The following is a 13044-nucleotide window of genomic DNA, read 5'->3' on the forward strand; positions in this document are numbered from 1 at the left end:
AAAGTATGGAGTATGGGATGGAAGTATATCTATATCTAAATCTAAATCTAAATCTAAAGCTCCAAAATTTGAATCTATGGTTGGTACCTTCAGAATTAATTGGATAAAATCTTACCTGCCACAACTGGACTTCATGTGGTTTCACATATCTAGGTCTTTGTTTGAAAAAAATAAATAACTAGGAGGTTTGGACTTTGAAAAGTGATTTGGGTGTGAATAGGATCCAGATTGAGCTGTCTAATTTCCACACACACACACACTGTGATGACGACACGCTGCAGTGTGTGTGTGTGTGTTTGTGTGTTTGGTGGGAAACCGTTTTGAGCTGTCTTTAGCTGTCTACGGCTGTGCCCGAACAAATCACAACTTCACCACCGGGTTTTCTAAAGCTTTAAACTCTCTGTCACTACATGTTTCCGTGTGAACACGTTGAACAAACATCGCTTTAAATAACCAACCGTCGTGTTTAATTTTAAACGTAACGGTCGTGTCACACTCGAATAACGGTCAGCGCGAGACACCAACGTCAACGCCGGTTAGTAGCTACACGGGCTGCTAGCTGCTTAAAATACCGACCTGACTTCGCTTTGTATGGAAACGGACAGCATCTCCAACAGGGTGAGATATATATATTTATATTTCTATATTTATATAATGTGCAACACTGTAAACACAGGTTATGTAAGTCTAATGTGAGCGGTATGTGTAGTAGGCTGTGTAACGTACCGCTTTCAATCACGGCGAGCTTGCTGTTTACTTTATGCTAAGTTAACTGTTGTCTGTCCCTTTAACGTTATTTAAATTTATTTTATAAGTATGTATTCAATAACAAACAGTCGACGTGGTTTTCTCTTGTTGTTCGCATCTTCCAAAACAAGTTTTTCAGACTTTTTTTATGTGTGTTTTCATGTAACATTAGGTGATAACTTAAGAGTAACTACGTGGCACTGACTTCTCAAAAGGAAAGCTGTGCTGACTGACTGCTTTTTTGTGTCATTGTAGGTTCATGTTACGTCGAGCCGGAGATAATGAGGAAGGTTATTGTGCTGTCACTGTCACTGCTGCTGCTCAACATTCATCATGTCATATCGGCACCCAAAGGCGTCACTGCCAGTCTAAAAGCAAAGTGGAACATGACGCCTTTCCTCCTGGAGACAAGGTATTTATCCCTGCACATGAGTGTCTGGCACTCAGGCTAATTTGCAGTAAACATGTCTGTAGCCAGGATTTAAATGTTAAAGAGACACTCAAATACACCATATACTCCCTCAAACAATAAACTTGCCATTAAATTCTCTTTAAATATGTACTGTAGGTCTATATGCTTTTTCAAACCCCTGTGAACATTACCAAGACTAAAAAATAGGATCCTCAATACTGAATCTTTTCTCTCTTGGTTTTATCTAAATATACTGAGTCTTAACAGTTCTGTAGTTGGTCTGTAAAATAGCCACTACGTGTACGTTTTGAATTATAAACTCCCACTGAAAACATGCCCTCAAATGCTCCATATACCCCTTCAAACAATGCCACTAAACTGTCTTTAAATGTAAATTTGTACTGTAGGTTTAAGGGCTTTTTCAAAGCCTTCTGCACACTACCAAGACTAAAATCTTTGTAATGTTGGGGCTATAAGCAACTGAAGACTGTAATTCCCCCAAATTATAGCCTGAATTAAAATCTACAGTAATCAGGGTTGTAGGCAGGATTTTAATGTTGAGAACATGAGTCCAAGCCACTCAAATGCACCATATATGTTGAGAACATGAGTCCAAGCCACTCAAATGCACCATATACTCCCATCAAACAATAAACTTGCCATTAAACTGTCTTTAAATCTAATATACTGTAGGTCTATATGCTTTTTCGACCCCCTGTGAACATTACCAAGACTAAAAAATAGGATCCTCAATGCTGAATCCTTTCTTTCTTGGTTTTATCTAAATATACTGAGTCTAAACAATTCTGTAGTCGGCCTGTAAAATAGCCACTACGTGTACGTTTTTAATTATAAACTCACACTGAAGTTTAAGTGCTTCTGCACACTACCACTAAAATCTTTGTAATATTGGGACTAGAAGCAACTGAATTCAAATCTGCAGTAATCAGGGCTGTAGGCAGGATTTTAATGTTGAGGACACGAGTCCAAGCCACTCAAATGCACCATATATCCCATCAAACAATAAACTTGCCACTTTCTAAACTGTCTTTAAACGTACATTTCCTAATATGTACTGTGGGTCTACGTGCTATTTCAAAGCTTTTTGCGCACTACCAAGACCAAGACTTTCTTGGTTTTATCTTAACAGTTCTGTAGTCAGCCTGTAAAATAGCCACTACGTGTACGTTTTTAATCATAAACTCCCAGCTGAAAACATGCCCTTAAGTGCACCACATATCCCTTCAAACAATAAAGTTGCCACTAAACTGTCTTCAAATGTAAATTTGTACTGTAGGTTTAAGTGCTTTTTTAAAGCCTTCTGCACACTACCAAGACTAAAATTGTTGTAATATTGGAGCTAGAAGCAACTGAAGACTGTAATTCCCGCAAATTATAGCCTGTATATATCACTATATTAAGTCTTAACAGTTCTGTAGTCGGCCTGTAAAATAGCCACTATGTTTTTAATCATAAACTCCCACTGAAAACATGCCCTCATTGTCTTCGCTGGTAGCTACAACAATGACGATATATACAGAAAATGTTTGAACATAATATTGTTTCTTCTTAGTTGCCTTTATATTATAGGAGCTGGAAACATCTAAAGATGGTAATTTCCCCAAATTGTACCCTGAAACATCGGTATCTGGCATATTAATGTTGAGGGCATGAGTCCAAACCACCCAAATGCATCATATAACCCCTCAAATGATAGACCTGCCACTAAGCCTTCTAAACATCTGGCACTCAGACAAATCATCAGTAAACAGGGCTGTAGGCAGGATTTTAATGTTGAGTCCACTCAAATGCACCATAAACAGTCTTTAAATGTAAATTTCTTAATATATACTGTAGGTCTAAAATCCTCAATGGAAAATCATTTCTTTCTAAGATTTATCAGAAAAATGTTTTATGTCTAAACAGTGTAGTTGGCCTGTAAAATAGCCACCATGTGTACGTTTTAATAGATTTTTTTTTTCAGCATCTCTCAGCCATTTTGACAAACACATGTGTTAACAATGATTCTAATTAAGGTCCCATTCCTTTCAGGTCAAACAAAGTCAGGGTGCTGCTGTGGTGCATGTTGGTTCTTTGCTACAATAAATGGAATAGAACCTTAATTAGTATCATTGGAAACACCTGTGTTGACCCTGTTATTACCCTACTGTTTCAGGTTAAAGTGGTTGCTGTGAAAAAGGAAAACTCTCAGTTAAAACACAGAAAACTTGCACTCATTGTCCTCAGTGGTAACTACAGAAGTTGTTTGAATATAATCCTACAGTTTACTACAACTTCTTGTTAGTTGCCTCATTATAGAGGCTAGAAACAACTGAAGATTATAAAATGCACTTAAATTGACGTTCATCAGTCAAAATTAATGATTACATCCCATTCAGTTGATTTTACTGAATTATAACTTAAATAATGTGCTTCAATAGCAGCCAAACGTTATTTTGTTAACAGTTAATTACTTGTTATATATAAAGTTCTCTTTTTATGGTGTTATTGTAAATTTTGGTCATCATTTGGAGTGTGAAAAATTGTTCTTATTGTAATCAATGTTTTGCCTGTCTGTGTGGTACTTCACAGTGGACTTTATGGAACCAAGACTGAGACAAGTTGGGTGCAGTTATTACCAGAAAATCTAAAATGATTGTGCGGTGTGCAGCTCTAACAGCTGGGCAGTCAGAAAATGATCACTGTGGTTTTGACTAATGCTTACTACGCTCGTGTTTTCTCTCATGCAGCGAGTTTATTGGAGAAGATGGAAATGAGAAATTCTGGCAGTTTGTTGACACTGTTAAGGAGCTCACTGTATACAAACAGGGAGGTACGTTCTTTATAATTGCTGTATCAGAATGGATTTAAATAATTTTGCCAACCATCAGCCGTACTTCTCTACTATAATTCTTTATTATTACTTATGTTCCTGTGTCTCACAGAATCCGTGCGCTCGTACTACAACTTGATCCTTAAGAAGGCTGGTCAGTTCCTCACAGATCTTCAAGTTAATCTTCTTAAATTTGCTCTGTCCCTACGGTCATACTCACCAGCTGTTCATGCATCCCAACAGGTATGTTGTGTTTAAAATGTTATATATTTAACTATAATAAAACTTTCTGAAATGCAGCCTAGGTATATTATGAGTGAGCCAGGTCCATTTCTTGTTAGAGAAATGTCTCTTTACCCTAATGTTGACCCAGAGTGCTCTGCAGCCTTACTTGCAGTTTTTCTCAATTGCCTTGGCCCAGTCTTTAAATAACAGTTTTCAAACTGCTGTGTGAAATACTGTTTTTTTACAGAATTCAAATGTGTATGGTAAATTATCTCTAACTGAAAAGAGTGATGAACAGTCTAATTTTCACATCAATTAGACTGACTTTTATATTACTTTGTGCAAATATTACGTGACCCTGCTGAGGATAAATTGTTAGAGATAATGGATGGATGTAAGTTTGACTTGACATTTCAGTTCAAATGTAGCTTTGCAATGAAAACATTGCAAGTTTTGGGAGACTAGCCATTGAGCTACCATGCTGGCTGACATGTGACAGGTGGTTCTAGCCATGGCAATGTTGATGGGTGGTTCCACCAGCATGGAGTTTTTTCTTACTCAACATGCTAACATTAGTATGTACTAACAATTGATTATTCTAATGTAGTATACAGTACATCTTTTTGGATATAAAATATGTGCTGTTCTTTTTTTTCCTCTTTTTTTTTTTTTTAAAGATTATTTCTTGGTATTTTCACCTTTATTGGACAGCTTGAGAGTGAAGGCGCAGACAGGAAATGGGGTGGGGAGTAGCCAATAACCATTTGCCTACCAAGGGGCTGCAATATGTACTATTCTGGATGATATTGTTTTTCTCATCAGTGAGGGGTGTTAGGTCTAATGATTATTCTGAGACTATAGTTTTATTCCCTCTCGTGAATCAAAAGACTAAAGCTTGAAATTGGATTTTTTGTTTGTCCCAGTTGAGAATATACCTTTGTGCAAGCCGAGAGACAAAAATTTCAAATAAGATGTTTCTGTCTTGAAACTTCAGACTTTAAAATAAGTGTTAATGCATCCTGGTGGATCTATAACATACACGCCTCTTGTAGCTAACTAAACATAACCCCATATGAGAGATAATTGCTAATTAAAGCTGATGTTTGGGACTTTAAGGTCTGTGAAATATTTGTTACATTCAGTCATGTGCCAAACAAATTCATGCAATGCTAATTAAGCCTTTCACTGCCAGGTAAATACGTATTTCACAGATTTGGAGTTTTTAAATATGTTTCCTGCGGCGACGATCCTTTGTTCCCGTTCACCAGCAGTGAAGTGTTTTATGTCAACCAGCAATGACTGAAGGGTGGAGCATGGACGTCATAAGTGGGAATTTTAGCTGAGGCAAGAGACATTTACTTGAATGCCTGCCTTGAAACTGCCTTGCATAATCATCGCAAAGATTTAAATGTTAATATAAGATGGTTTCACGTAGTTAAACTAGCAGGAATTGATGGTGCCAAGATTCCTGAGTATGATACAGGCAGACATAAGAGGGGAGCAATATCTTGCTCAGAGGTGAGGGTGTAATAATTTATGACGGTTGGGTAAGCGAAAGGTGAACAGAGACGACATGGAAGCAAAAGTAGAAATGAATGCTCTGTGCGAGCACATTACAGCAGAGGCTGTCATACTTTTCCCATAGTCAACAAAAATGATACGCCAGGTCAGTGAGGCAAGATGGACAGAACGTTCCAGAGGATTTTGCCTTTTCTTTCTACAGTAGTTTCTAATTTTTGGATTTCACATTTTATATTTCTGAGACCTGTGAAGCAGCCTTCTGTTGAAACTAGTGTGTATAGGACATATAGGAGTTTAAAATGGGAGCTACTCAGTGGCTGTCGACCAAATTTGACTTTTATACTTGGTGACTCTTTCAATTTCAGTGCACTCTGTGTACACAATTGCTTCGCCTTCCCATTGTCGAGGTTTCAGCAATGACGAGGAGAAAATTTCATTGTGGTGACAGTGATGCTCCAGTTGATGAATTTCTCTAATTTTAAAATGTGTTAAACATTTGAGTGAGTAATGGCCTTTTGCTGGTGAAATGAAGTGTTGTGCCGCACAGTGTAAATTGCTGTGGTGATTGCTGGAGAATATTGAGAATAAATCAATCACGTAAGTGATTTAACTATGATTAACTTTGGCTCATAATGTTGTAGCCAGTATGTTATAGAACACTTTCTCCCTCCTGCTCTTAATAGATAGCTAGTGATGAGCCTCCGCCTGAGGCTTGCCCTGCCTTCGTCTCCATCCACGGTCAACATAGCTGCAGTACCAAGGAAATCAAGAAGCTCCTGAAGGCAGCTGCAGGCAGGTAACACAGAATGGCAGCGGCACTGTCTTCACCTCTCTGGATAAAGTCTATGGACTAGAGCAAAATGAAAATTTTTGTCATTAAAATAGTATTTGATGCTTTCACTGTGCATATTTCATACATAGAAATGTTGATACAAATAATGTCATTCTTCAAATGTCTTTTTACAGGCCAAAACCATATTTATACAAGAATGATCACACATATCCAGGGGTCAATAAAACAGATGTGCCAGTTGTGATCCTCTATGCTGAGATTGGCACCAAGAAGTTCACGAATTTTCATAAGGTGCTGGCAGAGAAGGCTGGAGAGGGCAAACTTGTGTATGTGCTACGGCATTATGTAGCGGTAAGTAGTAATACTTTGCAGTCATTTTATATGGATGTTGCACTGATTAAATGTTTTTAAAAAAAAATAAATAAATATGGCTCACTCTACCTCTAAGTGAATAAGTTATCTACTAATTTAACTTGTAGATTAGTCTTGTAGACTTGCTTTTATCTTTTGTTTTGCACACTGAAGAGTTCTGTTAGGTTTAAAAATATATTATTCTTGTTGTCAGCAAATCCCATGAAAAGACCAACAATTAATCTATTCTAATATAGTTTATTTTTCTTATACTTCTACTGTCTACGTAAATGATGACAAATTATTCCTTTCGTTTAAATCTTCATTAAAAAGATAGACTGAACAGATTGCATTACCGGCAAGTGTTCAAGAGCGGAATGAACAGATTTCTTAAAAACTAACTGATACAGACGCCTTTGATGGAGTAAAAGGTGATTTTTCTTTAAGACATGCTGGATTTGTTGAAGAAAAGCAGAGTGTGGGTGTGAAAATCTGACTGTGCCTTTGAAAGAAGCAGTGCTTTGAGTCTTTGTGACATCGGTGTCAAGGTTGCATGGCAGTGAATTTGCTGCTGCATGTGGTGGTCCACATTGCTTTTTGTTCCCACTGGTAAAAATGTGTTATAAAAACATATAATTCCTCAGAAATCCTCCTGGTAAACAGGGACCTTACACATCCCATGGAATGATGCAGTCTTCATGATCACTGTACTTTTATGTGCATGTAAACAACAATCTGCAATGTTTTGCATTCAAGCCATTACTCTGCTTCTTGCCGCTTGCAGGATCCAAAGCCTCAAAAAATGCTTTTATCTGGGTATGGTGTTGAGTTGGCTATTAAAAGTACAGAATACAAAGCTGTGGATGACACCAAAGTAAAAGGTCAGTCGGTGACTTATCAAACATTCTGTGCTGAACCTCACTCTGTTCATGGCATTAAAACACAAATATTTTGCTTCGTAGATTCAAAGACAGCTATAAATGCCGAGGATGATGATAATGATGAAGTACAAGGATTTCTCTTTGGAGCATTAAAGTAAGTAACATGTTAATTACCATACAGATTTTAATCTCTTGCATTTTCTGTTATTGCTCCTGGGGCGTCTTGTACTTTGTGCGACTTGATAAATAGATAAAAGGAAACCTGTGCATTGTTTTTGTATCTTCTACTTCTCCTCAGGAAATCTCATCCTGAAATCCAGGAGCAACTCAGTGAGTTTCGTAGACATCTCCTGGACAGTACCAACGACATGGTACCTCTCAAAGTATGGGAAATGCAAGGTATGGATCTTCTATTTCATTTGTTAAATAAATGGAATTTTGTTGTCCTAGTTTTGGAGTTGCTGATGTTATCTTTGACTAATAATTTGAACATAGCCAGCATGTCACAACACATTACTCCACACCTTGCATAGATTTGATTTGTCTAAACATCATTCATAGATGTATAAATGTTGATGATTTCATTATTTGATCTACAGATCTTAGTTTCCAGGCTGCTGCCAGAATCCTGTCCGTGCCAAAGTTTGATGCTTTGAAGCTCATGCGAGACCTTAGTCAGAACTTCCCGAGCAAAGCCAGGTAAGAAGATTCATCTCATTTCCTCCTTCTGGCTGACTGGCTAACGCATTTGGTACCGTTCCAAAATCCATATTTTTCAGGAGCTCCTGCTCCTGTGTTGCAATGTGTGAATCCAGGCACAACAAATGCTTATGCGCACTTGAAATATGTATTTGTCTGAGCTTTATACATAATAAATACATCTTTAATACAGAGATCTAATCAGCGTTTTGATGTTTGCTTATGGTGGCTCAGGCAGCTTGTAATAACTGCAAAAAGTGCTGACTAAGAGTCAGGTGTTTACAGGGAATTGACTGAAAATGTACCATCTTGAGAGCCCACAGGTTTTGGAAGATTAAAAGTGGCATTTTACTGCCGGCTGGGGATGTGGTAAAAGCTGATGGTGACTGTACATGTTTTACTGTTCCCACAGATCACTGACAAGAGTGGCCGTAAAGCAGGAAATGAGAAAAGAAATTGAGGAGAACCAAAAGGTGCGATATCATAAGCAGCATTCTCACCTGATAGTGCAGGAGGGTTTTCTTTGATAACATCCTTAGCCGTTGCACATGTTTTATTTTTAGAAAATGACTTTCTGATCTGTATCTGAAATAAATTCTGTAACAACATCAAATGAGACATTTTATTCTTACTTTGCTCCGAGTCTCTGTGCACACTTTATCTCTTCAACTTACTTCTGTAGACTTTCTGCACATCTTTTCATGCCGAAAGATATAAGATAGAATCGCTTATTTGACATTCAACTCTTTGAGCTTGTTCTTTCAGCATCTCAGTGAAACCATTGGTCTTCACCCGGGAGACGGGGAGCTCTTCATCAACGGACTGCACATTGATCTGGACATTCACAACCCTTTCAGGTAAGAATCCAGCAGAACGGAGTCGTGGTCTGCCCATGCTTTCCCTAGGAAGCCTCAGATCAATGCATTGGCTCTATAATCCTGTTCCAACAAGATCAGAGTTTGTTACAACGAAAAACCACTGCCACACAGCTAATATGTATAAAAGAAAACAAACCTGTCATCTTGTATTCGCAGCATTTTGGACATTCTCAGAGGAGAGGCCCGAGTCTTGGAGGGGCTTCATAACCTAGGCATAAAAGGGGAACATCAGGGGAAGCTGCTCAGGTTACCTGTGAACGCTGTGGATGACAGCTATGCCTTAGATATCAGGCATCCAGCTATAATGGTGAGTCTGGCCAAATAGCATTATTCTTCTGGCTCAGATAAACTCTGCAGGTGTTATTTTTCTTTTTTTTTCTTTGTGTACTTACACCAGGGTGTGAATTAATGGATCAGTCATCGGGCTATTGCAGCAGTCTCGAGCCTGCCAGAAACTTCTGTTATTAATTGGGAAGTTGGCCAAGAAAAGCTATCAAATTAAAAAGTTTTAATTTTGGCCCCTCTGGCCATTTTAATATTCTAGGTACAATAAAAACGCCAAAGAAATGAAGATATTAAGCCTCTTCACATTCAACCAAGAGGTCTGTCATTTCAGCTTGCATCTCCCCCTCTAGAGATGGAGATTATGGTACAGCATGTGTGTCTGAGAGAGAGAGACATGCACACACAAAGGGAGACAGAGAGAGATAATAATAATGTGCCAGCAAGGCAAACGTTTGCTCTGTGGGGATGCTTGTACTCTAAGTTACGGCGAGAAAGACCACTGTTAGAGCTAGATTGGCCAGCAATAATTAATCATTTCACAGCCATGATTCTGGTCATTTGTCATTAAAGGCCATATCTAATAGCTGATGGTGGGTAGTTGAGTGTACGTGCTGAATGTTGCACACACCAGATCCAGCATTATTCTGTCCACAGATATTTACAGGCATATAATTACCTTTTATTGAGCATGTAGGTTACTGTAGTTAAAGTGCAGTTAAGTCTATATCAGCTAGGTATACAGCAGCAAACAGGAAAGAAATGATACTTTCAGAAATGACCCAATACAACTCTGCTCAATCTTGGTTCAGTATCTTAGTTCCTGACAAATAACAGGATACGCTTATCACCACACTGAGCCATTAATGTCAAGTACAGGGTGTAGTTGGTTCTGTTGCCCAGAAATTCACTGCTGCCAGCACTTGATACACAGCATCTGTGAATGAAAGTTTGGAATTTGGAGTGGGAGTGTGTGTAAAAGATAAAATAAAACAAATAAAAAGATCCCAATAATATATTTGATATCAGAGTTGTGTGTTGTAACTGGGTGGCTCAAGTTCTGTCATGCATGCACTTGACTGAAAACTTGGTTATAGATGTAGGCAATCCCTCAGAGAAAGCAAAAGCCAGTATTTTAGTTTATTTTATAGGTATCTTGTCTTAACCGTTGAAGAAATGTACTAAAAATATAGAATCCAGTCAGAATTGTCCTTGAATGAGGTCCAAACTCTCTCCCTATTCCAGTATTGCTGTTCTGTTGCTTGTACCTAACTCACACAAGCCCACTTGTTTTTCATGCACTTTTCAGTGGATAAATGACATTGAGAATGACCCAGTGTACCGCAGCTGGCCAACAGGTGTACAGGAGCTTCTCAGAGCCACCTTTCCTGGAGTCATCCGGCAGATCCGACGCAATTTCTTCAACTTGGTGAGTCCCCTGAAGGCCAGAAATGTTGAGGGGTTAGTGGTGATGAAGGGAATGGAATTGAGAGCAGTTTTCATTGTGGTGCAGTTTTTATTTTGTCTTAACTGAACTCTGTGAAACTTTTTGGATGCCTCTCTGCTAGACCTAAATTCATTTTATTTTTTTCACCAGATTGTGTTACATTTCAAACAGTACAGTCAGACACACTCTTACAGAACATTGAGTACATTTCAAATGCTTAAAACTGACTGGGTGCATTGCTGTCCTCAAATTCATCCACGATCCAAGTCAGATACAGAGTATTTGTAAATGCATTATGAGTGTGATGATTTGTTTTTAGGTGCTGTTCTTAGATCCAGTCAGAGAGGAAACTGTTGAGCTGGTGAAACTAGCAGAGCTTTTCTACAAACACAAGATTCCCCTGAGGTTGGTGCTGTTATTTCTCACTCAGCTGTTTATATGGTCCACTCTTGGCATTTATAATCTTTACCAGGTAAGTGTCTCATTTCACCTGCAAATTGAATACTTGTTTTTCCGCCCCTTTCTATAGAATTGGATTTGTGTTTGTTGTCAACACCGAAGATGAGATTGATGGCTCCTCAGATGCAGGGGTTGGATTTTACCGACTGCTGAATTACATTGCAGACGAGTACGATTTATCCCAGGCTCTGATGTCTATGCTTTCAGTAAGTATGTCCCATATATAAATCTCTGTTGTTTTACAAGCACCTCCTTGAAGAATAACTAAAGCTCATTCCTCTCCTCATGTGTCTTTGCGCCTCAGAAGTCAGTTGTTTTATGGTGCCTTATGATATCCCGTGGTTTTAGACGTTATTGGACGAGATGAGTCCGTGGGAATTCTGAATCCCTCCAGATAGAATTGGGAATTATTGATGGCTGCAGGGATTTGAAGACAGTGATAGTCAAATCTGATCTGACTTGCCACTCTCTTGCAGTTATACAACAGAATAGGTGTTGGGGAGACGCTGTCTGTTGATACAGTCACTGATTATCTGAAGAAAAAATTCCCCAAAGCCAATGCTGAACGGATTCTAAGTGCAGAATCTGAGTATGACTACAAAAGGCAGGTAGGTAAATGAAGAGGCTCTAATTGAATAATTAAATATGAGCAAACACTCAGTCCATGTTTTGTCTGCCTCAGGATGGTGCCCTCTTCTACAAAAAGAGTGGTCTGGGTGACCTACCTCTGGCTTTATTTAACGGAGTCCCTCTGAGCTCAGATGAGATGGACCCAGACGAGCTGGAAACCATCATCCTGCAGCGCATAATGGACACCACCACTGCCTTCCAGAGAGCTGTGTTCATGGTACGACATGTCTGTACACAAAGAGACTCACGCGTCATATTTAACCTACTAAACTTATCTATTTTTATGTGCTAGGGATAGTGACTTTTGATTGACACATGATTTGATAGATGGAAGGACATTGCAGTTTGCAGTGTTACAGTTTATAGCATATAAATGTTTCTCCTTGGCCCTTCACATTATTAAATTTGTGGACATATTTACACTTTGTTTCATGTTAGTTGTTGATCAATAAGGCATACAAGATCCAGCATTTCCTTACTGATTCCATCTCATCCGATGCCTACAGGGTCAGTTGACTGAGGGCTCAGATGTGGTGGACTATCTAATGGAGCAGGCCAACGTGGTTCCCAGGATGAACCCTCTTATTCTAAACACTGAGCGACAGTACCTCGACTTCACTGCCAAGCCAGGTGACTTGTGCTACCGATCTTAAACCATTAATTATTGTTTCACTGCCTATATTCGTCTCATGTGTTTTCTCTTTTTCTGTCTTGCTTTGCAGTCGTGGATGAGTGGGAGGACACAACTATGTTTTCATATTTGGACTCCAGAGACAAAACAGCCATCATGGCTAAGAGAATGAAGTACTTCACACATAGTGGTAAGGAGTCACTAATTATTTTATGCCGTGGTTTCCTAATAAACATAATTTTAGATGACACCATT

The 13044-nt window shown here is 38.7% G+C and overlaps 1 protein-coding gene across 4 annotated transcripts in view; it reads left to right on the plus strand.

The window, feature by feature from the left end:
• Nucleotides 1-13044, plus strand: part of uggt2 (UDP-glucose glycoprotein glucosyltransferase 2) — a 37422-nt gene that overhangs the window by 847 nt on the left and 23531 nt on the right. For 2 of the 4 annotated variants that reach the window (XM_019274184.2, XM_010735578.3), the window contains exons 1-20: nucleotides 347-618; nucleotides 1003-1159; nucleotides 3910-3992; nucleotides 4105-4235; nucleotides 6422-6534; nucleotides 6705-6882; nucleotides 7667-7763; nucleotides 7845-7917; nucleotides 8062-8162; nucleotides 8363-8462; nucleotides 8875-8935; nucleotides 9228-9319; nucleotides 9497-9647; nucleotides 10932-11051; nucleotides 11389-11474; nucleotides 11599-11734; nucleotides 12005-12136; nucleotides 12211-12375; nucleotides 12665-12788; nucleotides 12881-12979. In XM_019274184.2, coding sequence (XP_019129729.2) covers nucleotides 1029-1159; nucleotides 3910-3992; nucleotides 4105-4235; nucleotides 6422-6534; nucleotides 6705-6882; nucleotides 7667-7763; nucleotides 7845-7917; nucleotides 8062-8162; nucleotides 8363-8462; nucleotides 8875-8935; nucleotides 9228-9319; nucleotides 9497-9647; nucleotides 10932-11051; nucleotides 11389-11474; nucleotides 11599-11734; nucleotides 12005-12136; nucleotides 12211-12375; nucleotides 12665-12788; nucleotides 12881-12979 — 2173 coding nt within the window. In that variant the 5' untranslated portion in view covers nucleotides 347-618; nucleotides 1003-1028. Of the gene's footprint in view, nucleotides 1-345; nucleotides 619-1002; nucleotides 1160-3909; nucleotides 3993-4104; nucleotides 4236-6421; nucleotides 6535-6704; nucleotides 6883-7666; nucleotides 7764-7844; nucleotides 7918-8061; nucleotides 8163-8362; nucleotides 8463-8874; nucleotides 8936-9227; nucleotides 9320-9496; nucleotides 9648-10931; nucleotides 11052-11388; nucleotides 11475-11598; nucleotides 11735-12004; nucleotides 12137-12210; nucleotides 12376-12664; nucleotides 12789-12880; nucleotides 12980-13044 lie in introns of those variants that run through there. The other 2 variants (XM_019274185.2, XM_027291234.1) reach the window with 2 other exon arrangements.

This window comes from Larimichthys crocea, chromosome XVIII, assembly GCF_000972845.2.
Source record: "Larimichthys crocea isolate SSNF chromosome XVIII, L_crocea_2.0, whole genome shotgun sequence".
NCBI lineage: Eukaryota > Metazoa > Chordata > Actinopteri > Sciaenidae > Larimichthys > Larimichthys crocea.